Raw genomic sequence first — 27,940 nt, forward strand, 5'->3', positions numbered from 1 at the left:
CCCCTTAATTTTGCAGCCCAAGGCGCAGGCCTGCTCATGGGCACTCCGGCTGACCTGACTTGCTGGCTACAGAGAAAAGGAGTCCGAACTTCCCTCGTCGATGCTGCCTCTCTCCACCCGCTCCTCCCAGGAGTTTTAATTTGCCCTCTTTCTTTCTAAGGGCGGGGAAAGAAGCTGCAGTGCCCCGCCCCTTGGGCACTCATTGGCCACAATCCTCCCGGGGGCGGGAGAAGGGATCCCAGCCCTATTCGAGAAAGCCTTTTCTGCGTCTACACAAACAGGCGTTGGTGTAAGAAAAGGGCGGGTAAAGCAGGAAGCGCCGCCCCCAGCCTGGGAGGGGTACGTGGCGAGAGTTATATTAACCCTGTAAGGGAGCTCACATGTCAGCTCTGCAGTGTTGGGAGTACGGTACCGTCATGGCTGCCAAGAGTCTACGAGAAGGTAGGGGGTAGGCACCCGCCGGCGTGCGAGGTCTGGCGTATTGTTTCCAAGTAGCTCTCTTCAGGAGAGTGGCTTTCTTATATTTGGTAGTTGCCCCCTGTGCAAAGTAAATGCCCTTACCTGTGGTTTAGGTACGCATTAAGGAACTCTTTTCTACACACAAAAAAAAAAAATTCCCTGGGGTTTTGTTTTCGTTAATATTCTCTCTCTCTCTCTAGTTTTTGGTAAAATTTTAAGGATCTAGGAAAATGCTAATACAGCGAAGTCTATCGCTTATAAGGGTTAAGGTAATATTGATGTAACAAATATCTAGTGAAAGTAACTTGTCTAATCCGATTAATCTGAAATCGAAACGTAGAAAAATTGAAGAGTAACTTCGTGTAAGCATAGCGCTGTCTATGAATTCTGTTGCCATTGATTACAAAATAAAAATAGATTGGCTATTTTTTTTATAGCGCCCGCTGGCTACTGTCCACAATTCTAACACATGAAGTGTATGTACTATGTGTATCTATGCCCGCTGCTTGCACGGTGTGGTTTCTCCGGGTGACTGTCCTAGTTTTTCTTCTGGTAAGGCGCCTGATGGTCTCGAGAGAGAGGAAGGAGCCCGCTGAACACGCTCCGAAACTTCTTGAAATCGCGCTGCGTTCCTCTGTATGCCCTTGAGGACTTTTAGGTCGGCTTTTGAGGGGGAGGGGTATGTGGGTGGGTATATGATGAAGAGATTGTCACTGAATAGAACTATAAAACGCCTTAAAGTGCTCGTTGTGTAAGAATTTAGCTAAGGAAGCAAGTCCTTCGTGTTCTTCTTATGGACCTCTCTCAAACCACAAGGAGTGAAGTTCTTATTTTGGACTGCAAGTGAGGTACTCGGGCAGAGCCCGAGCTCCCCGCCAGTTCTGGGCTGCATCTTACTGCAAGATCGGCGTGGCGCAGGTCAGTCCATCACCTGTTTGAACCTGGTGGGCTACGGAGGCCTGTCCAGTTCAAACAGCTCCCTGCCCGTCTGCTGTTCCCGGGGTGCATCCCACTGCAAAGGCCGGCGTGCTGCGGGTCAAATGCCACCAGCCCTCTGAATTGGAGGGGCCTCCGTAGCCCACACAGTTCAAGCAGCTGATGTCTGACCTGCACCGCGCCGACCCTTGCAGCAAGATGCACCCTGGGAACAGCAGACGGGCAGGGAACTCAAGTTCTGCCAGCGGAATACGACACACCTGTGCCACCATGCTGGGGGGGGGGGGGTGCATCTTATGGAGCAAAAAATACAGTATGTTCACTTTTTTTACATGACATGCAGAGTACAGACCTAAGATGCTCATTGCTTTCCTCCTTCTCAGGAAGTGCTGCTCCAGGCCCAGTTCCTGAAGGATTGATTCGTATCTACAGTATGAGATTCTGCCCCTATGCACAGAGATCACGCCTTGTCTTGGTGGCCAAAGGAATTCAGTAAGTGAAATTTAAAAGCTTTTGCAAGATGTTGGTTCCCTGTTCCATCCAGCCTGGTGGAGATATCATGGGTAGCATTTTGATATGACTTGAACAGTGAAATGTGAGAATCACTCTTTGCAAATGAGAGCCCTTTCAAGGGATGACCTCACCTCTAGCCTTATTTAAGGCTAAGTTTTGTTCTAATGTGGTGAATGCCTCACTCTGGGACCAAAAGGATATTGGAATTCTGCTTTGTGGCTTGGTGCATGTCGTCTTTCCTTTTTTCAATCTGGTTTCATAAAAGATGGTGTTAGGGTTTTTTGTTCCCTGCTTTGGGTGTCCTGAAAATAGCATACAAGTCTGTAAACTTTAAGCTAGCTTTTCTGTTTTTTTGCTTTTCAGGCATGAAACAATAAATGTCAATCTGATCAACAAACCAGAATGGTTCCTGGAGAAAGCTCCACTTGGGTTAGTCCCAGTGCTGGAAACAGAAAAGGGTCAGGTGATCTATGAGTCACTAATCACATGCGACTATCTGGATGAGAGCTACCCTGGGAAGAAGCTGACCCCAGAAGACCCCTATGAGAAAGCCAAGCAGAAGATGCTCTTGGAGCACTTTTCCACGGTACCTGTTCCCAAACCAGTCTCTGCTTTAGATTCTCTTATCTTAAATACCCAAAAAACCCACAGACTGGCAAGAGCATCCCATTGGAATCTTTTGGAAGTCACACTAGTGTGCTAGCAATGTGAATAATTGCATAGCTGGTGGCATTTCATGTTTGTGCATTACGTTGTAGGGGATGATATAAGCGTACTTTACTTCGGTGTTCTCAAGTTATTTTACTTTGCAGGCATAATGAATATAGAAAGTGTGCATGAATGTTAGTATGCTTCACATGTTAACAAGTTGCATATGGGATTGTGCCCCAAAATGCATTTAACTCCTCCCTTTAGCACTGAATCTTTGCATAACTCCTGGAGCTAAAAACCTTAATTACAGCAGGTTTACTTGAGGCTGCCAGGTGGAGCCACCTGATCCTCAAGAGGATTCAGATGCTGTTGGACATGCAAGAGTGTTCAGGTGCATGTCCAAGAAACATTCCCCCTTTCATTTGAAAGAATGAAGTGTATAACTCTGCAGCAGCAGACGGGGGCTCAAGATAGCAGTTAACACCACAGCCAGGACTAGAAGTGTCCTGGACACAGGCAGTCTCTATGCTGGAAGTGAGGCAGTATAGTATTTTACACTGTCACTCCTATGGCCAGATGTGGGACAGCAGCTGGATGTCCTTCCCCTTGGGAGAGAGGGCAGTGCTAGTTTGTGGCAGGTATGGCATTGGGTTTCCAGTAATATAGGAACACGTAAGCATGATTGTGTTCCTACACAACGTCTCCAGCATGCTTGCACTTAAACAGCAAATACTGTGAGCACAGGGTCCTGCCTACTACAACTTGATTTGGGCACATTGACCAGTTTGGGAGCAGGGTAGGATTTTGTATGGAGAATGAAATACAAAATAGCTGGAAACCTATAAAATTTACTGTACTAGTTAGTACTAAATTTTCCCTTTAAATTCACCCTGAAGGGGGAGAGATAAATGCTCTGCAGTTTTCCTATTGCTGCAGAAGAAACTTTTTTTTTTTTCTTAACGTTGAATGAGATGCAAAGGCCACAACTCTTCTCGGAGGTACAGCACTGCTGTGTAACTGCATGCCTTTTGCAGCAGGTAAAGGCTAGGACACACTGCTCCTTGCTTTCCAGCCAGTTTTCTATTTAGCATGACACGATTGCTGTTTCATGGCTGCCTTACACAACTAATGCTGCTGCTAGGTTTGTAGCTGTGGGAGCTTATAATTTCTGAGGGTGCTGCACCTGGCTGTGGCTTTTGTAACTTGGTTAAAGTGTATAAAGGCCACACTTCTAATCTCATGGTGAATAAAAATGCTGTCCTACAGTTGTAAAATTGTAGCACATGCCAGGGGGAAACATGCAGCTGATGCGTTCTGGCATCCTGCAGTAAAACTTAAGGAAGGAATCTGCCCAGCCCTAACCTGCTAAAAGATCTTAATGCCTGATGCATTATGCATTTCCCATAGACGGGGTAAATGTTGGTATGTCTGGCCCTTGCAGTACTTGTGAACCTCATTGGAACAATGAGTCTGACTATACTTGAAGGTTGTCACAGGCTTTGAAATCAATAGAACTATTGTACAACAAAACTTAGTACTGATATGGCTTTATAAACTGTCTATTGGGGTGCTAGCTTAAGGTAAACTTTATTTTCCCTTTTGTCTTCCCCCTGCTGCTGCTGCGTCTCTGGTTTCTTCTCCAGTCCTTCGAATTGTATTTCAGGAGAGCTTTCCACATCCTTTCTAGACAGGGCTGGTGTTTAGGAAGTGGCCTAGGAGTGCCACCGTGCTGGGGATCTCAGCAATGGAATATCCTTCCCTCCCACTACCTGGAAGAGGTGGCTCACAGGTGATGGAAGGAAATGCCTTTTGGAGCAGAAGGAAGCTGCTACTAGTGAGTGTGAAGGGTGGCATAAGCAACAAACCCCCCCTCTTCCTTCTGCTAATAAGGCTCAAGGTGTCTGGAAATGGGGAGCAGAGGAAATTTAAGTGTTATGGGTGGTGGCTTTAAATCTTCTTGTAATTAGCTTTAAAGATGGTAATGTTCCCACTTTCATTGCATACATTCTGGCTTGTTGCAGTTTCCAGTTCAGTTTGTTTGCACTTCATTTTGATTGATATTCTGCCTTTAAGCCACTTCAAAGCTTGCATTTAGGAACTGTAGCCATTTTTATTAATATGGCCTCCTTATTCTGTATTTAAGGGTCTGTTCAGCATGTGACAAAGATTTTACTAACATGCAGTTTGTGGAGATCTGTAGTATCTTGGCATGTCTTTCCTAATGAGTGCATTGGTGTTCAGGGTCTAACTTTAATGTTGCCTTTTCATAGGTAGGGTTGCTACTGAGTGCTGGCAGTTAGTGCTGTTTTGGTATAGGAGGCTTACTATATTGCAAATTTGCTCATGGCTTTGAGGACCAAGCTCAAACATTACAATGGAGCTAATATATAGGCTACCAACTTCTTTTGGCAGGCAAGGTTTTCTGGTTGAGAACAGAAAAGTACATAGACCATATTCAGATTATAAAAACAGATTTTACATGAAAAATATAAACATTTGTGAGGGCACAAGGCTTACTGAAGGTCCACCTAGGGTACCTAATACCTTCCATGACTATTTACACAATGTTGCAACATGAGTTGAGCTGTAGCACCCCATGCATCTGGAGTAGATGGAGTAAGTAGATTTGACCATACTATGATCTAGGGATGTGAATAGTTTTGACTATTGAAAATATCTATTTTCAATCTAGTCAGATATCGGGGGGGGGGGTCCCCAATAGGAAACCCCACAATTTTTTGGGCTCTTGTTTGGGGGGGGGGGGGGGGCCAGGAAAGGGCACTTAAAGTAACACAAACACAGCCCAACCCCCAAAATTAGTACCTGGTGGTCCCAGGAGTGTTCTCCTACTCTCGGGCTGTCAGCTGCCAGTCAACAAAATGGCACAGATGGCCGTTGCCCCTTTGCATGTGACAGGGTACCAGCACCATTTTGTTGACTGGCAGCCAATGGCCCAAGAGTAGAATGGCTCCCAGGACCCCCACTGGACCACCAACTACATAAAAATTTTGGGGAGGGGGTTGGAGGGGTCCAGAGGATGGGGGATAAAACTAATTTTAAAGGGTTGGGCTGTGTTTGGGTTATCGGCTCAGCACAGACAAAAAAAAAAAAAAAAAAATTTGGACCACAGGAAAAACAATTTCCCAATGGTCCCCCAAATCCAGTTCCGCTTCACATCTCTGATCCACTAAAGCTAAAATGCTTTCTTTTTAAACATGAAAAACCTAAATGCAAAGCAGTCCCAGGCCTTTGTTCTACAACTTGTGTTTTCCAGTGACCTAATGCTACTTTTCCACACTGGTTATGAATTTCATTCTTGGTTTTCCCAGGTGGTCACCTTACTATACAAAGTGTTCCATGCAAGGAAAACTGGGGAGGACCTTGCAGTACCTGAAGCGGCATTCAGGGAGCAGCTCCTCAAGTTTGAGCAGGTTCGTATTTCAGGAGCATTGTACATCTCATGATGGCATGGGGAGTGTTTAGGAACAAGGGTAGACTCTTTCCAAATGTTAGTATATTTTTTCAGTACTGCAATTGTCAAAGATGCAGAACTAGGGATTTTATGGAAAACTGTACCATGACTGCTTCATGTTGAAGACACTTGTCAATAGTGATCACATTATGAAATTTGACTTAACTGGAAGGGAGCACACTAAAAAAATCTACTGTGACAGCATTTAACTTTCAAAAAGGTGACAGAGGAAAATGGTTAGGAAAAAACTGAAAGTAACAGCAAAGGTTAAAACATTTACCTCGGCCATGGAAATTGTTTAAAAATACCATCTTGTAAGCCCAGACCAGATGTATAAAGGTGGAAGGCTAAACAATTACCAGCATGGTTGCGAGGTGGAACATTTTTCAAGAAATGGAAAAGGGATCTGAATGAGAAACAGGAAATGGCATAAGCACTGGCAAGTCAGATACAAATGATAAGGTAAGATTTGTAAAACTTGCTGTGGGAAGTTAAATCTAATCTTTCGGGTACATTTGAGGTAAAAAGCCTGTGAGGGAGTTGGTTGGACAACTAGATCAAGAGGCAAAAGGGTCACTTAAGGATGACAAAGCCATAACAGACTAACTCTGCTTCAGTATTCACTGAGGAAGATGTGTAATACCCATGCCAAATCATATTCAGAGGAACTGAAACAAATCTGTGAACCTGGAAGATGTAAAAGGGGGGGGGTCGGGGGTCTGGTGGTCCAGAGCCTGAGGTGATGGGGAACAGCAGCCAGACAGCTCTACAAGATCCAGAAGGAAGTCTCCTCTACTGCCTGCATTCTCCAGCTCTCCTGCCAGAGCTGCTTCAAAGGTAAACAGGGAGATCGCCTGAAGTTGGGACCAGGATAAGTAAGTTAGCCTGCTTAATACATTAATACTTACAGCTAAGGTTTATGGCATGTTTGAAACCACCCATAGTCAACTTTCTTTAGGGAAAGTTGGTGCTTAGTAACCAGGATGTTGGACTAGTATCTTCTAAAGGCTAAATCCTACCAAATCTAAGTAATTGAGAACAAGTGTTTTCCTGAACTTAGGATCAAAGTAGGAGGAGAACTGGAAGTAACAAACAGGTCCCTGCACCCCTAAACTTTATGGAAAGTCTTATGTTCTAATGTAAAACACTTGGGTTGTATTTGCAATGAGATGCTTGACACTTCATTCTGTCCTTCCATCATTAGACAGCAAAAATCCTTAGTAATAGGAGGTAAAGCATCTGGAATTAAACTTTCACAAACTACTCAAATATCAATAGTATATGGACTCTATGTAGGGGAATTTAATATTTATAAACTTAAATATTTGGCTATAGCATCTGGATATAGCTTTAACAAACTCAAATTTGCGTTCTCTAGCATCTGATTTTTCTAGACTGCAACCTTGAGAAACTTTGCAATCTAGCCAGAGATCTGAAACTTGTGAATCTGTGGTAAGATTAATTGGCAGAATCTAACGTAGCCAGAGGATCCAGCATCAATACTAGTTCTGGGCAGAAGAGAGAACTTGGGAGCAATAGCTGAAACCTCAGCCCTAAGAAGGGGACTTGCCATACCAGCAAACCCCACTAGAGTACTCAGATTCTTGACATCTCTTGCTAGCCTTCAGGTAAGATCATCCTGCATGGCTTCACATCAGCATCCCTCCAGGGAAAGAGCATGGAGCAGGACTTCAGCCGACAGACATTGAAACAGCTATCTGCATCAAAAGTAGTAATGGTGCACCATCTTGGCTATGCCTGGGGAAGGAGGAACCATTGCTGCACCTGGGAAAGATGATTGGATGTCAGAATGGAGGTCAGCTTGTGAACATCCATTCAAAGACTAACTTCCAGGAGCCACCAATCTTGCATTTACCAAGGGAGCTTCAATAGTCTGCATAGGAGCCCTTCCAGCAAGGCTGAAGGAACTGCCTGGGGTCTGCCTCTACTTTACTTTTCCATTAGGAAAAATGGCACTTGGTAAACAGAATCAGCAGAGCTCCCCATGCAACCTTCAGATTGCCATCTTGGATCTTATCCACTGTTACTGAGCTTAACAGGAACTGAGACCAGTGTTAAGCCTTTTAGGACGGCTAGTGAGACAATGGGTAAGAACTTCATTACAGAATAATTGAAAACATTTTACTTGTGGGCGAGCAGGAATGATCCTATTGAAGAGGATGAAGGTGGTTTATATTAAGCTTTGTCCTGTTTTCTTTATGTATAAACTGCTTACAATTTCCCAGTTTCACTCTTGAAAGCTTGGTGCCTAGCACTGAAATGGCACAAGCCACAACAGTGCCTGGCTCTTCTAAGCTTACTAAACTATCAACAAATGCTTGAACAGAAAATGTATTCTGAACATAATTTCAAAAGCACAAGCAGCAAAAAAGGAAACCATGCATATCCCTGTAACTTCAAGTCTCACATATGGTTCCAATACCAATGCTCATAGTAATAGTAACCAGGAAAAAGTACAGGCACATACTACTCATGGTTATAGGGCTTAATGTTTTCTATTACAGCTGATTCAGCTAATTGGGATATGAGATCTTAAGTCAAAGGCAGAAAACTGGGGAGAGTCATAACATAGTTGTATTATCCATGCAGATAAGATTGAAGTTTATCTAAGAGCCCCAAGTTGTATTACAGCTGGGCATATCAGTAGAAACTGATGCTTTTGAGTGGGCCTGGATATATCAGAACATCCTAACACAACTTAGTAAATTTTTCTGTTTCAAAAATAGACTAGGAATTCTCTGTCCACACCAGTGCTAAGATAACAATAGGATTGCCTGTGATAGTCCTTCAGGTCTTGGATTTCCTGAACGTAATTGAATTTCTACAATCTCTTGGCCAGGAATCGTTCACCCTCAGCTTCTCTCCACCAATGGCATATCTGAGGTATTTAGCCCATTAAAGCCATAACAAATGTTTTGGGCCGAGAAAGTGAGATGGTTAGTAAATCCAGAGTACCTCTATTTGAGCTCCCCAGTCAGTCACCTGCTTGCCACTACCTCAAAGGTGCTCTGATTCCCAGCAAATCAAGCTGCTGCCCCCTCTGATAGGTTTGCCACTTCAAAGTGCAGTTGGGGCCATAAGATCGAACAAGTACAGCCTCAATACATTCCCTCTTGCTGCTGCTAACCTGCCATCAGTCATCTTCTGGCACCAGAGCAGCAACTGCACTGAGTGGTACTTTTCCTGACCTCTGAAGCAGTTTTATCAAGGCCAGGAAGCTCTGCAGAACAAGTCAGTGTCAGTTTCCTGGGGTAGCTTTCACATGACGCCAGCTTGACAAATGCTGATCAATAGGGCTGCCCTGAGTGGAGAGAACTTGTCTACCCCTATGCTGCTTCACAGGAAGCCTTGCTGAGAGCTGCCATCTTGGAACTCTTTTCTGTTGGCAGTGACCGTGCATTTCCCACTATCTGCACCTGTGCTTTGTGCTGGTAGGAACTTTGCAGCAGTGCGCCCTCTAGCTCCTGGGCTGTGGCACTAGCAAATGCAGGATGACAGGCCACTGGTGGAGGCCTGCAGAGTCTGGTCCACCTATCCCAACCCCCTCTCCTTTTGCATGGAGCATGCACAGGGGAGGGTGCTTCAGCCAAACCTACAAAACTGAGGACTTCATGGACTGCAGGAGGGTATCAAGCCCTTGGTCCTTCCCTGTGGATGGGGAGTTGGGTAAGGGGGCTCAATCCTGGGGCTCCAGAGGTGCCCCACAGTCCAGCATGCAGAGGGGGTGTCTGGGCCAGATCCTGACAGACCAGAGGGGCTTCTCACCCAAATTCATCCCTCTGCTCATGAGGCTTTCCTGGCTAGGTAAGCTGGGAAGAGCCATAAGGACAGTCCTTCAGATTCTGCTAAAAGACAGAGGGGTGACCAGTCAAGAATTGCTGGGGCAGCCTCAGGGACCCCCACTCGGCACACCCGGGTTCTAATGACCCTCAAGATGAGGGTGGCTTGTCTCCAGCAGGGGACCTGGATGCTGGCCCAGATGGGGGGGAGGGGGGGCATCCCCAGGATCCAAATGACTCTAAGGATGATCAGAGAGGCCTGAAGCAGAGGGTGACAACCCACACATGGTCTGCCTGTTCAAGGGGGAGGAGTTGAGACTCCTTCTCCCCAGGTGCAGGAGGAATTGGATAACAAGGAGTTAATCCAGTTTTGGTCAGGCTACAGCCCCCCATGCCTTCCCCATTCCCAAGAAGATCCAGAAGCTGATCAGCCAGGAATGGGACTTCCAGGACTCCCACTTGAAAGTGGGGAAAGTGATGGCAAAGCTCATCTGTTGCTGCAGGATCATTTGAATTCCCTCCATCCCAAAAGGATGCTGCCATAACAGCAGTCACAAAGAAGACCACAACTCTGGTTGTGGGGTGGCTGCTCTGAGGGACATGCAGGATTGGAAGCTGGAAGTGCTGCTTAAACTGGTTTTTGAGGTGTCTGCTCTAAAGCACCAAGGTGGGTGGTCTGTGCCTGTGTGGATCCAGAAGCCTCACTCTTTCCATGGAGATGCTGTCACCACTCCAGGCAGCTTGCCTCAAGGTGGGGGTTGTGTATGGCCAATGCCTTATGACCTTATGCAGAGTACATAGCATAGTGTCAGTGGTGGCAGCGAGACACTGTTGTGACTACAAAATTTCTCAGTGGCTCTCTCATCCAAGTACTAGCTGTGTAACCTTCCCTTTTAAGGATATGCTCTTGTTCAGGGAGGACCTCAACCAGCTCATGAAGTCTCTGGGAGAGATCAGGGGCAACAGGCTGCTGGAGGATAAGGTAGCACGGAAGCCTTTTTCCCCTCAATCCAATTTTCAAGGCAAAACATTTTCACTCTGGCAGGTCTGCCAGATCTTCACTGTCATGACAGCCCCTCAGGGAGACAGTTCTTTTGAAGTTCCTGAAAGTCTTCTAGAGGTGGGTCCCTCAGGGAACAGGCAAACAAGTCTTCCCAATGAAGTCGGGCAGGTCCAGTCTGATTTGGCAATCGGACACTGTCCCAGTTTTACAAGGAGTGGGCCAAGATCACATCTGACCAGTGGGTGCTAGAGGTCATCAGGGAAGGCTATGCCTTAGTTTTCTCACCCTCTCAGGTCAGCCTTTCTGGAGTTGTGCTGTCTTTCCCAAAGCAAATGTGGTCATCAAACCCTCCAAAGGTTACTAAATCTGGAAGCTGTAGTCCCAGTTTCAGGTCAAGGAAGGTACTCCATTTATTTTGATTCCAAAGGAGAGCACCTTTCAACCCATCCTGGACCTCCAGAAGGTCAACTGGAGTTTGAAGGTACCACATCATTGGATGGAGATGTGTACTGTGATAGCAGCAGTCTGAAAAGGAGTTTTAGGCCTCTGGATCTCAATCTGCATATCCCCATTTGACAGGACCACCAGAGGTTTCAAGGTGCTGGGCCAGCCTTTTCAGTTTTGGGCCATGGCTCCTCATAACTTCACAAAAGTGGTAGTTATCATGGCATCCTTGAGGAAGAACTGGATTCTGGTGCATCCCTATCAGGGTTGCTCAGTCAGTGGCTCTGGGTGTGTTCTCTACTGGAGTTTCTGGGCTGGATCATCAATCTGCCACAGTCACTTGGTTCCTTCTCAGGTCCTGGAGTACTTGGGCACTTTGACACTCATCAGGGAAGAGTGTTCCTCACTGCAGACAGGGTGGTCCAGAACAAAGCTCAGATCACCTATTTCACCTTCTGGTTCCCAAAGTCTGGGACAATCTAGAGTAGGGATGGCAAACTCCAGTCCTAGAGGGCTGCAAACAGGCCAGGTTTTCAGGATATCCACAATGAATATGCATGAGAGATCTGCATGCACTTCCTTCACTGGATGCAAATTTCTCATGTGTGCTCATTGTGGATATCCTGTACCTGGCTGGTTTGCAGCCCTCTAGGATTAGTTCACCATCCCTGATCTAGAGGTTCTGGGATCAATGGCCTTGTTGGAGCTGGTGCCTTGAGTTTGCTCATGAGCCCCCATCAGAACAGTATTTTCTGCCACTGCCTCTCTCAAAGGAGGCCAGGTCCAGTCTATGTTGTATGACAAGGAGCAATTTGGCAAAAGGAATGCCCCTCAAAGTCCCAGATTGGGTGGTGGTGACCACAGTTGCCAGTCTCCAGGGCTGGGGAGCAGTGTGCCTAGACAGGTTAGTGCAGGGCAGCTGGTCAGTGTCACAGTTGTGATCCATCAGTCAACTGGAGATAGGTGGTGGGCAGGGCCCTTCAAGTGCTTCTGCCCTTGGTCTGAAATCAAATTATAGTTTGGACAACTCAACGGTGGCATACATCAACCGCCAGGGGAAAACAGTCACACCATGGCCCAGGAGGCTCAGCTCTTGTTCAGATGGGCAGAACTCCATCTCAAAGGTCTTGCTGTCTCACATGACACAGGAGTGGACAATGGCCAAGCAGATTATCTCAGCCAGCAGTAGTGGGAACTTTCTGCAGAAGCCTGGAATCACATTTGTGCCTGTTAGGACTTCATGGCAAGATCCAACACCAAGACATTTCTTCATGCACCAAGGGAGCCTGGGGCAGTGGGTTTCAATGCTCTAGCATGTCCATGGCCTACCAAACTCCTGGTTTTCCCTCTGTGGCCTCTCAGTGCAGGTGCTCAGGCAAAGGCTCATCCAGGTTCAGTGATTCTCATGGCAGAGTGGCCATGATGCCCATGGTTTGCATATCTGGTACATCTAGCTCACTTGCAGGGACTTCCATGGCAAGGTCCCATTTATCTTCAGGCTTTTGTGCCTGAAGGGGTATTCGGAACTAGTTATTGCTAGCCTCCTTCAGGCTAGGGTGCCAGCTACCTCCCTGGCCTATTCCAGAGTGGAAAGCTTTTGACTCCTGGTGTGAGTAACAGGATTTGGACCCACTGCTGGTTTCCATCCCACACATTTTGTCCTTGTTTGCCATAGGGCTTGTCCAAAGGGTTGGCCTTGACCTCACTTAGGGTCCAGGTCTCAGCTCTGGGTTACCTCAAAGGGAAGGTTCAGGACATGTCTTTGGCTTCCTGCCCTGATGTCGTCATTTTCTGATAAGCATCTGCCTCCCCTTTACAGAAAGTCTGGTGTAGAATCTTAACTTAGTTTTGAGCTCTCTGCAAGGATCCCTTTGAATTTTTTGGCTCAAGCATCCTTAGACTCTCACCTTGAAGATTATCTTTTTGGTAGCCTTTTGCTTGGCTAGACAGATCTGAGTTGCATACTCTTTCCTGCAGATATCGTCAGACATGGTAACCAGACAGTTACTGGGAATTTCAGACTGGTCCTTTGATTCCTCTATGGGATGGGCTCCATCTTTTGGATGTGCAATGTTCCCTGTTGTGTTATTGAAGGTCACAAACTCTTTCAATTGATCTGATCATCTTTGTGCTATTCAGGGGACCAAAAAAGGGGGAGAGCATCTAAAGTTTTTCCTTAGTTTGGTGGTTGAAAAACTATTTGCTTGGCCTATGTTTCTAAGGGCCAAGCAGTGCTGGTGGGGCTTAAAGCTCATATCACTCATGCTCAGATATGTAGGGCCATGGTTTGGTCCTCACTTCACACTTTCACTAAGCAATACTGTGGATGTGCATGCTCCAGATGTGGCTCCCTTAGTGTGCTGACTGCAGGTATTTTGGGTTCCTGCCTGGTATTAGGGGGGGGGCTCTGGTACATCCTACTGATCTGGGTATGTTCAGGAAAAACTGGTTCTTACCTACTAACTTTTGTTCCTGTAATACCACAGATCAGTCCAGATGAGTAAGATGTACCAAAGCCCCCACTTGGGATCTGTGCCAAGACTGCTGGGCCTTTGGTTTTCAAATATGAATTCTAGTTAATGTTGACTTTGGCATCCATCCCAGAGGCTTAGTTCACCCTGTTAAAGTATCTTGGGTGCAGGTGGCACTCAGATGTGTAGTAGTGCCCAAAGTTTTGTCCTCTGCCTCCATCTGCTGGTAGGGATGAAGAAACCCACTTGTCTGGACTGATCTGTACTACTACAGGAATGAAAATTAGCAGGTAAGAACCAATTTTCCTCTATTCAACAATGTTAAAATACAAAGAAGATGCTAGCTTTCAAATCAGTTTCACATCACAATTACAGCATTGCCCATTTTGTTACTCTTATCTGCACAATTACAGGGCTTCCTTGCATTAAGTCCATGCAACTGTTGCTACATTATGGAACAGCTGTTAAAAGGTTTTATTTTCTGGAGTTAATGTGTTGAATATTAGACTGGGTTTGTGTGGTATGTAACTCACTTTTAATGCCATGTGGGTTTTGAATTATGTATAATTAGAACTTTTGTGCAAAATTCAGTGACAAGACATTCAACTAAGTTGAGAAGCTTATTCTAGCATGTAGCCAGATGGACTCAGGATAAATGGGTTATGCTCATCTGTCAAATGGAGACAACTTTCAAAGCTGACGTCACCTAGATACACCCTTGCAGTGATTTCAGCCCTTCAATATGTCTCCAGCAGATAGTGGACATACCTCTCCTTATGGGGGTTGCTGCACTCTTTGGAAGGAGAAATTCTACATTTAAAGACTGCTGGGCAGGGTAGGGAGCTCACTGTCAGGAACTGACAGCCCAGGGACATTGTATCAAGGAAGAGGCACTCAGGAACATCAACTGCCTGGAAGCCTGGGCAGTCTGCTTGATGTCGACACCTCAGCTAGAGACTCCAGGGTCAAGCAGTCTGACAACATAACAGTAGCCTACATCAACCACCAGGGTTGAACAAAAGCCAGCAAGTGTCACAGGCAATCAGCTTATGGGATAGGTGGAAATACATCTATAGATCTCAGCCTCCCACATTGTAGGAAAAACATCAGCAGACTTTGGGTCCAGGAGAGTCAGTCAAAGCCTTTCAGCTGATAGATCACTGGGGTCTCCTGTCCATTGACCTACTAGCCACATCTCACAACAAAGTTTCCCTGATTCTTCAGTCTCAGATCAGTGGTCCCTGGGGATCAAAGCTCTCATTCAGACTTGGTCAGAAGAAGAGTTGCTATACACCTTCCCTCCGTGACCCCTGCTGGGCAGGATAATTCACAGAATAAAGTGCCACAGGAGACTAGTCCTACTAGTAGCTCCAGATTGGCCCAGGCATCCATGGTATGTGGACATATAGACTCTCCCACTGCACAGGGATCCAACTAATTCTGGGATTTTTGCAGGATGGCTTGAATAAAGGTTTGACCCTTAATACCTTGAAGGTCCAGGTACTGGTGTTCTCCTGTTCCAGGGGCAAGGTGAATTCACAAATAGTATACCCGTATTTGCATTTCAAATTTTATTCCTTATGTTATTTAAAACACATCCTATATTTCCAAACACTCACACTCATGCATTCATCTAAACATCATATTTTAAAATTAACAATACATCACTGTTACACATTAACATCAAACACATAAATGTTGCATAAATATTGCAACAATCCCTAATTACAATGTAAACATATCCACTTACATTTGTTTACATTGTAACAGGATTATTTCATAAACACTTATGGCAGATATCCCTATTAATTAATGTTCCCTAAATTTATCATATATCATATTCCTTTCAATGTCAATCCCTTTTCGATTTTACTTTAATTGAAGTCCTTCTTGATCTTAACTTAACAAATGTCCCGACAGGAAGCTCCTGTTTCACCCGTTCGTTTCTTCAGGGGATTATTGTACTCACATCCAACGACTTCTAAATGTCATCTTAGACATATGACTCCACTTTCCAAGTCAAAGTTTATAGGGAACCTTAAATCAAAAATTTCTTTCAAAAAATCCCATTTATACATCCACCATCTGCCTCCCCACATATATTCCATAGAAAAATTAACCACACTAAAGCTCAAAACAACTTCAGTTAAAAATCACCCTAGTCATTGCACTCGCCTATAATTTTGTTCTTACATTAATTCTTTTCCAATTCCTCATTTCATTATTGCCATCTTTCTTTCCTTAGTTACGTTTTTCACTATATCAATTCAAAAAATAAAATGCCACTTATAATCAATTATTTAACCGACCATATTATATATATTTCCTGTTCTATCAATTTACTAACCTGAAGCCATTTCGTGTTGTCTGTTCTCTACACGACTTTTAAACACCAAAAAATTTTTCCACCAGACTTTTAACCGCTCAAGATTTCCACTATCTGTAAAGAATGTGAATACAATGCTACCACAAAACTGCATCACAACCCACATTTTAGTTTTCCTTCAAAGTAACTGCTTACCTCTCCTTCCACCGGCGAACAAATGCCGCGACTGCGCACAAATCACCAACTTACTACCACTTTTTAAATGTCCTCGCGTGATTACGTCAACTTTACGTTTCCTGCCCCGAACATTCAAACCTTGCCAATCAAAACTCCACAAACAAACATGGGATTCAGAGGTACAACAAGTGATTCATGGATCTGTCATAAATTTATCATCCCGAGAATTATCTCAAGTGGAGGTGTTGAATAAGGGATTATAGTTTGTGCCCACAGCAGAATATGATTCGTTTGAGATGAGAGTAGAACTCTACAAATTTTTTCGTAGACTAAAGCTCAAAAGGTATTTTTTTTAGCTGTGAGCAAGAGGAAACACAGTAACAAGATTTGTAAAACGGTCGCAGTGGACTCCCCTGGACCCTCAAGATCCGTTTATAGTAGTTTTTTGAAAAATTGGTGCTTAAGAATTGGGAAATTGGAATTGACGAAGTTTCCAGTTTACAGTAATATCACAAGGGAACAGAAGATAGCATTGACCAATTTACAAAATGATAAAACTATTATAATAAAACTGGCGGATAAGGGGGGGGGTGCAACAGTAATTATGGATAGAAGGTATACAGGAGAAGTATATAGACAACTAAATGACACATTTCTATCACCCATTGGATAAGGACCCCACTGAGGGGATTCAGATGGAGCTCTTTTCACTTATACAAGGGGCTTTAAAAAATAAGGTGTTAGATAAGAAATTAGGTGATTATTTATTTGAGGAGTGTCCAGTGAATCCGGTTTTTTATACAGTACCAAAGGTACATAAAAATCTTTTGGCCCCACCAGGAAGACCGATAGTTTCAGGTATGGTTCATTATTCGAACCCATATCTAAATATTTGGACTCACTATTACAACCGGTAGTTCAACAGATAAAATCATATATTAAAGATTCTGTGGATTTTTATCAATGTGAACCAATTGGATGGTATAAAACAAGTGGTGGCTAGTAACAGCTGATATATCCTCCTTATATACAAATATCCCCCAGGATTCGGCGGTACAGATCATACAAAAAATTGGAGGAAATGGAGATGTCTAGAATGAGAAGATTTATCCCAATTATCAACAGTAGTCCTAAAAAAAATTAAAAAAAAATAAAATTTCTTCCAATCTGAAAATCAATATTTCCATCAAATTAAAGGTATACCGATGGGGTCTTCAATGGCCCCATCGGTAGCCTGTTTATATGTAGCAGTGTTTGAAAATGCTGACATATATCAATCTCAATTTTGGAATGAAATTAACTTGGAAGAGATTTATTGACTATGTTTTCTTTATATTTAAAGGAACGGATCAAAGACTAGAAGAGTTGAAGGCTTGGATTCAAGGGATAGTAATTTACAGTTTGAATTCAAAGGGGATAAACAAAGTATCTTTTCTGGATATGAGGGTTTATAAGGTCGCTGAAAAATTATGTACCACAATTTTACAGAAAACAGAAATACACCTCTGGAATTTGAGCTTCCATCCTAAACGGTTAAAGGAAAATATACCGGTTGGGCAATTTTTACGATTGAGATGCTTATGTACAACTGTGGAAGAATTCAGAGAGAGATCACAGGAGATGACAGGTTTTTGGAACGAGGATATATGAAAAGTTATCAAGAGCATTTAAACAGGCATTATATGCCAATAGAGACAATCTACTGATTACAAGAAAAAAGGAACCATTGACTAGAGTGGTGTGTACCTTTCCATTCTCTCATTTGGGTTTTAATATTAAATCAGTCATTAATCAATGTTGGTCAGTATTACAGGATGAGGGGGTGTTTCGAGAATTACCGATTTTTGCGTTCAGGAAAAAGATCTCTAAGGGATATGTTAACCTCTTCGGTTCTGCCTAATCATAGTGAGAATCGAGATGATAGGGGGCAGTACACTTGTGAAGGTTGTGCATACACTTCTGAAGGTTGTGCGGTTTGCCCATATGTACAAGTGAAATTTATAAGCATTCCATCCACAGGGGAAATATTACTTAACAAGATATTTCAATTGTAAATCCACTCAAGTGATATGTGATTATGTGCCCCTGTGGATTGTTATACATTGGCCAAACAAAAAGGGTTATTAAAGTAAGGATATTGGAACATTCAGTAACATTCGGATAAAAAAAAATAAAGCACCATTGGTTAATCATTGGTATAAGAAGGGACATAAAAGAATTGAAATTCTGTGTACTGTACCAATTGACATTGCAGAGAGGAGGAAATATTTCGAGGGTGCTGACACAAAAGGAACAGCAATTTATATATAGATGGGGAACAGTGGAACCAGGGGGGTTGAATCAGGAACATTGGAGTAGTGTGTGTGTGTGTGTGTATATATATATATATATATATATATATATATATATATATATATATATATATATATATATATATATATATATATATATATATAGTGAAGGGATTGGACAAGGAGGAGTTTGAATGTTCGGGGCGGGAAACGTAAAGTTGACGTGAGGACATTTAAAAAGTGGTAGTAAGTTGGTGATTTGTGTGCAGTCGCAGCATTTGTTCACCGGTGGAAGGAGAGGTAAGCAGTTACTTTGAAGGAAAACTAAAATGTGGGTTGTGATGCAGTTTTGTGGTGGCGTTGTATTCTTTACAGATAGTGGAAATCTTGAGCGGTTAATCTGGTGGAAATTTTTTGGTGTTTAAAAGTTTCGACAACACGAAATGGCTTCAGGTTAGTAGATTGATAGAACAGGAAATATATATAATATGGTCGGTTAAATTGATAAGTGGCATTTTATTTTTTGAATTGATAGTGTAACTAAGGAAAGAAAGATGGCAATGAAATGAGGAATTGCAATGTGGAATTGGAAAAGAATTGATGTAAGAACAAAATTATAGGTGAGTGCAATGATGACAGTAACAATGACTAGGGTGATTTTTAACTGAAGTTTTGAGCTTTATTTAGTGTGGTTAATTTTTCTATGGAATATATGTGGGGAGCTAGATGGTGGATGTATAAATGGGATTTTTTTAATATAAAATTTTGATTTAAGGTTCCCTATAAACTTTGACTTGGAAAGTGGAGTCATGTCTAAGAAGACATTATTTAGAAGTCATTGGATGTGAGTACAATAATCCCCTGAAGAAACCAACGGGTGAAACAGGAGCTTCATGTCGGGACATTTGTTAAGTTAAGATCAAGAAGGACTTCAATTAAAGTAAAATCGAAAAGGGATTGACATTGAAAGGAATATGATAAATTTAGGGATATCTGCCATAAAAGTGTTTATGAAATACATTTGTTTACATTGTAACAGGATTAAGTGGATGTTTACATTGTAATTAGGGATTGTTGCAATATTTATGTAACATTTATGTGTTAATGTGTAACAGTGTATTAATTTAAAAATACGATGTTTAGATGAATGCATTAGGATGTGTGTTAAATAACATAAGGAATAAAATTTGAAATGCAAATACAGGTATACTATTTGTGAATTTACCAGTGACTAATACCTGTAGTTATCCTAGTATAGGAAAATATTTTCTGACCAGGGGCAAGGTGAACAGAACCTGGCTCATCTGGTTATGGCCCCTTTTTCTGAAAGGGGTGAAGCACATCATAGTCTGTTCTCTTGTGGGATCTCAATCTAGTACTAGAATTTGTCAGGGCTCTCATTTCAGATACTGCAGTCTTTCCTTGCATTTATTAACCTTAAACTGTGTTCCTGGTGGCTATATGCACATCTCAGAACTACAGACATTTGTGTCCAGGAGCATTACAGCTTTGTACAGTTACCCTTGCCCAAGGTAGCCTCGTTGGAAGGGAAAAAACCAAAGGGTTACTAAGAGCCAAGAGTAACAGAGAAAAAAGCGCGAGGCTTGCTGAGCAGACTGGATGGGCCGTTTGGTCTTCTGCCGTCATTTCTATGTTTGATTCAAATCAGTCCATTTTGTTGCCATACTTAGATAAGCACAAGGATGCAGAAGAATCCTGTTTCTATTTGAATGTCAGACTTTAGTGTAGTGTGGTATCTGGGAGCTTCAACTAGTCCAAAAGACAGACTACCTGTTTGTCCTTCACAGTGGAAGAAAGCAAGATGAACCAGCTTTGTGGGCTACCAGGTGTGACCACCTTAATCCAGTGAGCTATATATGGAGGCAGGAAAGCCTTTAACTTAAGTAAAAGCTCATTCCACTAGAGCTCAGGTAGACTGCGGTCTCCTGTATCTGCCAAGTGGTACCATGGTCCTTGCACACCTTCTCAGTTCTATTGCCTGGGCATACAGGCTAGAGAAGCTTCAGCCTGTGCAAGGACAGTGTTAACCAGACCACAGGCAACCTCCCTCCTGATCAGGAGTAGCTTTTGTACATATTGATCCAGAGTCCATCTGGCTACATGCTAGGAAATGGAGAAATTACTTACCTGATTCAGTTTTCCTTACTGTAGACAGATGGGACTTGGCACCTTTCTTGGTCAGCTGTGGGCAGGATTTGCTCATGGAGTGGATCTGTTCCAAGAGATGGGTAAGCAGCCATCCAGCCCCTAGGTCAGGGCATCTGTTCTTGCAGGGGTTCAGAGTACAGTTATGGTTGTCTTTAATCATATTTTAAATCAAGTTTTTTCAGTAGTCTGTCCAGTGGCTTTTGAAGAGAATACCAAAAGGGTGTATCTAGGGTGACATCAGCTTTTGAAATCTCTCCATCTGCTGGCAGGGGTCATAACCCATTGGTCCTGAGTCCATCGGTCTACACTAAGGAAAACAATTTTCAGGTAAATAACTTCTCCATACTGCTTAGACAGATTCCCTTTGATTTTGGAATTGCAGGAGTCCACAGCCTCACTTGGTCAGTCTTCAGGATTTCTACAATTGTGCATGAAACTTGCATGCACTACCTCTACTATATGCAATTAAATCATATGCATTGTAGAAATCCTGAAAACTGCATAGACATCTGGTGTATCGAATTAGTTTCCCAATGAAGCAAAGGAAACTTGTTCTAAATATCTGGTTTTGTACCAGACTATATAAATCACACTTCTTATAGCACCACTTTCTGTAATTTCCTGGGGGAAACTTTAATGTTAAGAACAAATTGGGGGGGGGGGGGGGGGGGTAAACTTGTTCCAGATTTTTGTAGGAAAATTTTAGTCTGCAAATATAGCCATTGTGTTGTCTTTTCAGCTGGTACCTGGTGACACTCAGTTCCTTGGGGGAGACTCCGTATCTATGGTGGACTACATGATTTGGCCTTGGTTTGAACGTCTGGCACCATTCAGCATGGGAGAGTAAGATGCATTACTTTTAGAGAATTAAGATGTTTTGTACAGCTATGAAGTGATTTTTGATGAATTGAACTTAAATGAAAATGGCAGTTTTAACAGGATTGAAGCTTTAAAACTCATGACTGGGTTCTTTAGGCATTGGCTTCTTATGCTGGGTTGGATACGATGGCTCTAGCTCATGCATTTTGCTGTTGGGATGTCTGGTGTTAGATGTGGGTATAGCCTGTGCACGCCCAGTGTCTGAGCTGTGACCTTGGAGTCAAGGTGATGTAAAGTTCATACATTAAAAACCAGGCAGGAATCCTGTGGCTGAAGCAGTTTGCTAAGTTGGACTGTCTGCAGATTTAGATCTCCTCCAAACTTTCCACCCATACAAGTCTCTCCTCCAAACTTTCCACATTTTTTAACAGAGCCCCATATTTCTAGATCTTCTATAAACCTAGAAAAATGCTAAGTCCTTAACTGGCTAGTGAATTTGTTTCCAAATCTGCATTTTGGAACACATTAGCTGAAGAGGGACTCGCGCTATCTCTGATCTGAGGGAGGCAGGGAAACTAACTTTCATGTGTTAAAGGAGCAGTTTGGTCTGTAAAATCCCAGATCTATGGGGAATAGTTTACTGGTAAACTAGTACATTAATCAGACCTCTGCAGAATATCTCTCCCAGGCAATAACATGCAGGGAATTGGGGGAGTGAGGCTAGTGGACAGAACTACTGTACTTCAACTCCTTATCACCTGTCACTGCATTCCTGCACCACAGCCCCCCTGCCTGAAGGCATTACCTGCACAAGATGCTAGTAACTTCTGTCCTGTTTGAGGCCACACATCTTAACATCAAAGGCTGCCAGGATGGCGCATGGCCTACAAGACCAATATTACAGAATACATTTGGAGTTCTCTAGAAGGGGATATGACAGACATGGTGGTCTGCTATAGAAGCTAAAGGACAAGAAGGCAGGTGGTGAAGCTGGATTAAAAGGTTGAGGTGTCGGAAGCTTCTTGTTTACTGGATAGCTGCTTGGCATGCCTTATTGGCAGAGGTGATAGCAACAGCATTCAAGCATGTTTGGAAAAGTAGTCCATAGTAACATAGGTAGGGATAACTTGGCAGATATGGGCCCAGAAGGTACTTGGCTGACAACTTGGGGTGGGGGAGTCAGAGCTGGATTTAATTGCTTTTCCAAAGCTGTCAATTCAGGTAAAATCCAGCATTTCCTGCCCCAGAAGACTTACCAACTTATGGGCCGATACAGTAAAGTCTATGGGAGAGTGGGCGAATGCCCACTCTCCCGGCACAGGCCACTCTCCTGTGCGCACGATTCACTATGCAAACTAGGCCCAGCAGTAAAAACAGGCAAAAGGAGGTGCTAGGGACACTAGCGGGTTTGACAGCTGACGCTCAATTTTGCCAGCATCAGTTCTCGAGCCTGCTGACAGCCACAGTTCGGAAACTGGACACCGGCAAAATTGAGCATCTGGTTTTCGAGCCGTGGGCAGACTTCAATTTTTTTTATTTTTTTTTTTTACTTTTGATAACTTTCAGGACCTCCAACTTAATATCACCATGATATTAAGTCAGAGGGTGCTCCTTTTCTGTGCACTTTCTTGGTGCCCGAAGAAATTAGCGCCTACCTTTTAGGTAGGCACTAATTTCTGAAAGCAAAATGTGCAGCTTGGCTGCACATTTTTGTTTTCTGAATCATGTGGGAATACCTAATAGGGCCATCAACATGCATTTGCATGTTGCAGGCACTATTTAGGTTTGGGGGGTTGGATGCACATTTTCAGTCTCTTACTGAATAAGGGATAACGCTAGCACGTCTGGAAGGGATCCTTTAAGAGGTTTATGATTTTTGTTAATGTGGGGGTGACTATGTTGGCTAGTTTGTCGTTTGGTATGGTGTCAATTACATGTGGGCCTGGGTTTATCTTTTTTAACATGGTTTCAACTTTGGGTTCAGTTATTTCCTCAAATGTGGACCAATGTGTATTCTCATGTGCATTTTGATTTCTTGTTTTGTGTTTGAAATTTTGTTTGAGGTTTCTAATTTTGTCATTGAAGTATTGAGCTATTTTGTTGCATTTGTTTTCAGGTAACTCTTTGGGAGCTTCTGTTGTCATTGGTAAAGTTTTTTACTATGGTGAATAATGTTCTAGGATTATTTGAAAAATTGTGTTCTATAGTATCATTTTTTTGTCTCGGATTGTTTTTTTGTAGTAGGCTAGGTGTTTTCTGTATCTAGTTAGGTTTTCATTAGTTGTGTTTTTTCCAGTCTTTTTTTCTCAGATTTTGCTTGATTTGTGTTATATTTTGGTTGTACCATGGGTTTGTTTAGGTTCTTTGAGGATGTGTTTGGGTTGATTTCATCTGCTAGTTTGTTCATTGTTTCTATCCATGTATTTGTTGCTGAGTGTCCATCTTTAAACTCAGATTCTTTTAGTTCTTAGTCTAGTTTGTTTCCTAAGGTTTCAATGTTAAATGGCGGTCTGTATTTAAATTCTATTGGTTTGGTTGGGGTCTTGTATATTTAATGGTGGACTGTATTAAAAAATGGTCAGACCATGGGATTTGTGAATAGTTTGTTTTAATGTGTTCTAAGAAGCTATTTATGAAGGTCAGGTCAAGGGAGTGTCCTGCTTTGTGTGTTGGATTGTCAGTAATTAATGTGAACCCTAGGGCTGTCATTATGTCCTTTAAGGTTTGACAGGTGTTTGATAAAGGGTGTACATCCATATGTAAGTTGAAATCTCCCAACACTATTGTGGGTTTTGTTGTATTTAAGTGTTATGAAGAATTCTATTAGCGGTGATATATTTAGTTCAAGGAGGCTTGGAGGGCAGTAAAAGACATTTGTATGTTAAGAGTTCCGAACATAGCAATTTCATGGTTTGCTGGAGTTGTTATGGGTAGGAGCTTACATTTAAGGTGTCTTTTTTTTTTTTTTTTTTTTTTTTCAGTTATTAGTAGGAGACCTCTGTTCAGAAGGCTTGTTTGGACCTTCCTACTTGTTACTCTAGAGCAGGGGTTCTCAGCCCAGTCCTTGACACTCCTAGCCAGTCAGATTTTCAGGATACCCATAGTGCATGAGACTTCCATTCAACAAAAGCAGTGAATGCAAATTTGTCTGGTACAAACTCATTGGATATCCTGAGAACCTGACTGGTTTGAGAACCCATGCTCATCTGGGCTATATCTGCTAAAGATCATATTTGCTAGTCTAACTTGAATAATAAGCTGAAAGCCAAGTCAGCAGACATGAGGTTACCCTAGGCATCTGTCACTGTCGCTGTTAAAGTATGGGGAGTACTTACAGCTCTGGATGGGGGTGGACAGTCCAGCTGTATCTGGGCTTAGCCATGGCCCCTTACAAAAGACTATTGTAACAAATGGGCTTAGTATAAGGGGGAGAATATTCCAGTTATAGTAAATCAAAGCTCATGAATCTAGATCCCAGCCTGGGCTCTAATTGGAGCTGGAAGCCTAAAGCAGAACTACCAGGTCAGTCAGTAAAAGGGGCCATTAGCACAATTATCTGTGCTAATGGCCCCTTGTGCTGTTCTGATTTCTGCATCTAGATAAAATACCAGAGTATCCTGTTAATACAGAAGGCCTCTGTGTAAAAGTGCCCATCAAGTATCTTATTTGCATAAGAAACATGTTCTATATAATAGAAACATGGCAGACCATATACTGTTCTGATCTACAACCCCAGCATGCCCACAGATCCTCTGTGCATATTCCCTGCTTTCTTGAATTCATACTGTCCTTGTCCCCACCTCAAGTAGTTATTCCATGTTTCAGCACTCCTGTAAAGTTCCTGAGTTCCCTCTCCGGGCAGGACCACCTCCTTGAGAGGCTCCCATCCTGTGCATGGACACCTTCTATGCTAGCCTGCCTTTACTCAGGGTGGGCATGGTAAGATTTCTGTCCTCCTGTGCTTTACAAAGGCCACTGACAGGCCATCTGGTTCATAACCTTCTGAAGGTGCAGGGGCAATAGTACCTTATGCCTTTTTCTGCTGACCTAGCCTCATTATCCACTGAACATCTTTCTGGCTTTTGCCATCAGATTCTTGTGTTGTGCATGGAAATACTTCACCTCCATACTGTACTGCTGCCTTGAGTAGACCATTCCTCTGTCACTAAATGGCCACCACCCCTGGGTTTCTACCTTGTTGCAGACTCTGGTATCTTCCACAAACTCCCCCCCCCCCCCTATATTCTGACTAGAAAAATGTTCAATGGCGATGCCCCTCTTTAGCATTACCACTTTTCTTTCACGCAAATCAGTGTAACGGTCACTACAGCACCCATACAAGGGTGCACTCAGTGGCCAGGGATTTGCAGTCACTAAAATAGGCCATGCCATCTTCTATTCAAAACAGCAAGTCTTTGAAGGAAAGGCTGCTCAAAACTCATCTGCTTCCTGGGCTCCTCTGACCCCCACTCCCAACCTGCAAAATTGGGGCTGGGCCTACCCTGCATCTCACTTACCTCTTTCATTGGGGTTCTGGTTAGTGAAAATCCCTTATAAATGACATTGGTCGGGGGGGGGCCCCCCCAGCCAATCCCATTTAGTTGTGTGGCCATGTGAAAGCAGTGCTGGCTGGCCCGGAGATGGTGCAGTTTTGTTGTCACTCTGGCATTGGTCTGGAGCTGGCCAGTGCCTTCTCAAGCAATGGAGGAGGTGGTGAAGTATTCTCTTGCCCCTTTCCCTAAGAACCTCTCCATGGGGGTTCCTGTTACAGAAAGGGGCAGGTGGAGGCCAAACAGGTCCCCCCAACCCCCACCCCCACACTCTTTTGCAGGGCAGGCTTGGGGGAAGGGGCCTGAGGAGGCCCTGTTTTGGTTTGGCAAATACTTTGATACCCAAAATCTTGACTACACGCCTCTAGGAGTTACCTATCTGGAGCTATGTTAAAGGCCTCTGAAATCAGTCCAGTTCTTTGGTCATCCACTAAAACAGAAGTTCGTATGGACATCACATTTAGTAAGGACTATGCCCTCTTTTTAGCTGGGAGTATCCTCAACTTTGAAGGTAAGACATTCTGGAACGTTCCAGACTTCAGACTCCAAGAATCTGTTGCTGACTTGGGTCTCCCAGGAGGCATTAGAAGGCTCCAGCCCTCTTTATTGCATCAGTAAGCCTGGAACACACTAAGGAGGGGAGGGGGGAGAGCTGTCTGCAGCTACAATTCCAGGAATTTCACTCACTCCCCCCTCAGCTGAAACCCAAGTCAGAGCTATGACACATTGGGGGGGGGGGGGGGGGGTGCTGGTCCTCCCTGGAACAGAGGTGTAAGAGCTCCCCCACTGCATCTGCAATCAGGGCAGCCAAAGACACAAGTTCCCAGGTGTGCAGGCAGATGTGAAGCTGTCAAAACTGTATCTTAACAGCTCATGTAAGACCTTTTTGATACACTCGTCCTAACACTATTTTGTCTCCTTTCTGAAGTCATTTAACTGCTGCTTAGCCAGGCAGATCTGGGTACTGCCACCTTTCCCTTTTAGCAGTAAGCAATAGGGAAGGGATTGGGCAGGTCCTTCCAAGCTTATCCTGGAGTATCCCCCCCAGCCAGTCATGTTCTCAGCTTGTTCACGATTTGCATTGGAGACACAGCCTGTGCATAATTGCTGTCAATTATCCTGAAAATCAGGCAGACTTGGACAATCTCAAATACATGTGACCTAATTTGCCCAATGCTGGGCTTAATTGGCTGTTAGCCTGACCCGGCATGGCACCCCTTATGTTCTCATTTCATTAGTCATATTAAATGTTTTGTTTTCTTTAACAGATATTTAAATGATGCCCCAAAGCTCAAAAAGTGGGTTGAAGCCATGATGGACGATCCAGCTGTTAAAGAGTTACTGACCAGCCCTGAAGATCATAAAGGCTTTATGGAATTGTATATGGCAAGAGATCCTGAGTGTGCGGACTTTGGGCTATGAAACTTGCAGTCCTTGTATTTCTTCTGGTATGTTCAGGTCTCTTACCTGCCCCTTGCATTCTTTCAAGCTGTGGTAGGATTCTGTGTATTCAAACTCTGGATCCATTGACCTTTTTTACTAGAATACAATCACCATCTAGAAAGTGAGCACTCTTTTGAAAGTTAAAACTCCAATCTTGCAATGTTACAAGCCCTCTTCTGCTAGAAGACAGCATATTGGCATGACTTGGGACTTCATTCATCTTTTGCACACTTGTCAGCTTGTTTGGAGAGGTAAATGGTGTATTGGAAATAAAAGGTCTGAACGAAATGGTCTGGGTTCTGTTTTTGTTTAGAACGTATTTGCAGGTAGCACGGCAAATACGAGCTGTACATCATAGGACCTTCACTGATGGGTGACTTGTGACCTAGTGAATACTACCCCAACTTTTAATCATT

The 27,940-nt window shown here is 43.4% G+C and overlaps 1 protein-coding gene and 1 long non-coding RNA gene across 4 annotated transcripts; both read left to right on the forward strand.

The window, feature by feature from the left end:
• The first annotated feature begins 287 nt into the window (after positions 1-287).
• Positions 288-27,812, forward strand: LOC115095954 (glutathione S-transferase omega-1-like). 2 transcript variants are annotated; one of them, XM_029610336.1, is made up of 6 exons: positions 288-441; positions 1,779-1,887; positions 2,272-2,494; positions 5,889-5,990; positions 21,452-21,555; positions 27,350-27,812. In XM_029610336.1, the coding sequence occupies exons 1-6, from the start codon at positions 381-383 to the stop codon at positions 27,501-27,503; spliced, it is 753 nt and encodes a 250-aa protein (XP_029466196.1). In that variant the 5' UTR covers positions 288-380; the 3' UTR covers positions 27,504-27,812. The 2 variants fall into 2 exon arrangements, with proteins under 2 accessions (XP_029466196.1, XP_029466197.1); XM_029610337.1 differs by lacking the exon at positions 288-441 and adding an exon at positions 1,354-1,377.
• Positions 13,708-21,378, forward strand: LOC115095955. 2 transcript variants are annotated; one of them, XR_003857920.1, is made up of 3 exons: positions 13,708-17,990; positions 19,079-19,163; positions 19,319-21,378. It is a non-coding gene; the product is annotated as an uncharacterized LOC115095955 (long non-coding RNA). The 2 variants fall into 2 exon arrangements; XR_003857919.1 differs by lacking the exon at positions 13,708-17,990 and having other exon boundaries at positions 18,702-19,163.
• Positions 27,813-27,940: the final 128 nt, after the last annotated feature.

Source organism: Rhinatrema bivittatum, chromosome 7, assembly GCF_901001135.1.
Source record: "Rhinatrema bivittatum chromosome 7, aRhiBiv1.1, whole genome shotgun sequence".
NCBI lineage: Eukaryota > Metazoa > Chordata > Amphibia > Gymnophiona > Rhinatrematidae > Rhinatrema > Rhinatrema bivittatum.

Excerpts from the sequence above, each read along its gene's own strand:
- LOC115095954 (XM_029610336.1), top strand. The coding sequence starts at position 381 with ATGTCAGCTCTGCAGTGTTGGGAGTACGGTACCGTCATGGCTGCCAAG. Across the intron at positions 1,888-2,271 it reads TTGGTGGCCAAAGGAATTCA|GCATGAAACAATAAATGTCA; the intron begins GTAAGTGAAATT and ends TTTGCTTTTCAG. Across the intron at positions 5,991-21,451 it reads AGCTCCTCAAGTTTGAGCAG|CTGGTACCTGGTGACACTCA; the intron begins GTTCGTATTTCA and ends TTGTCTTTTCAG.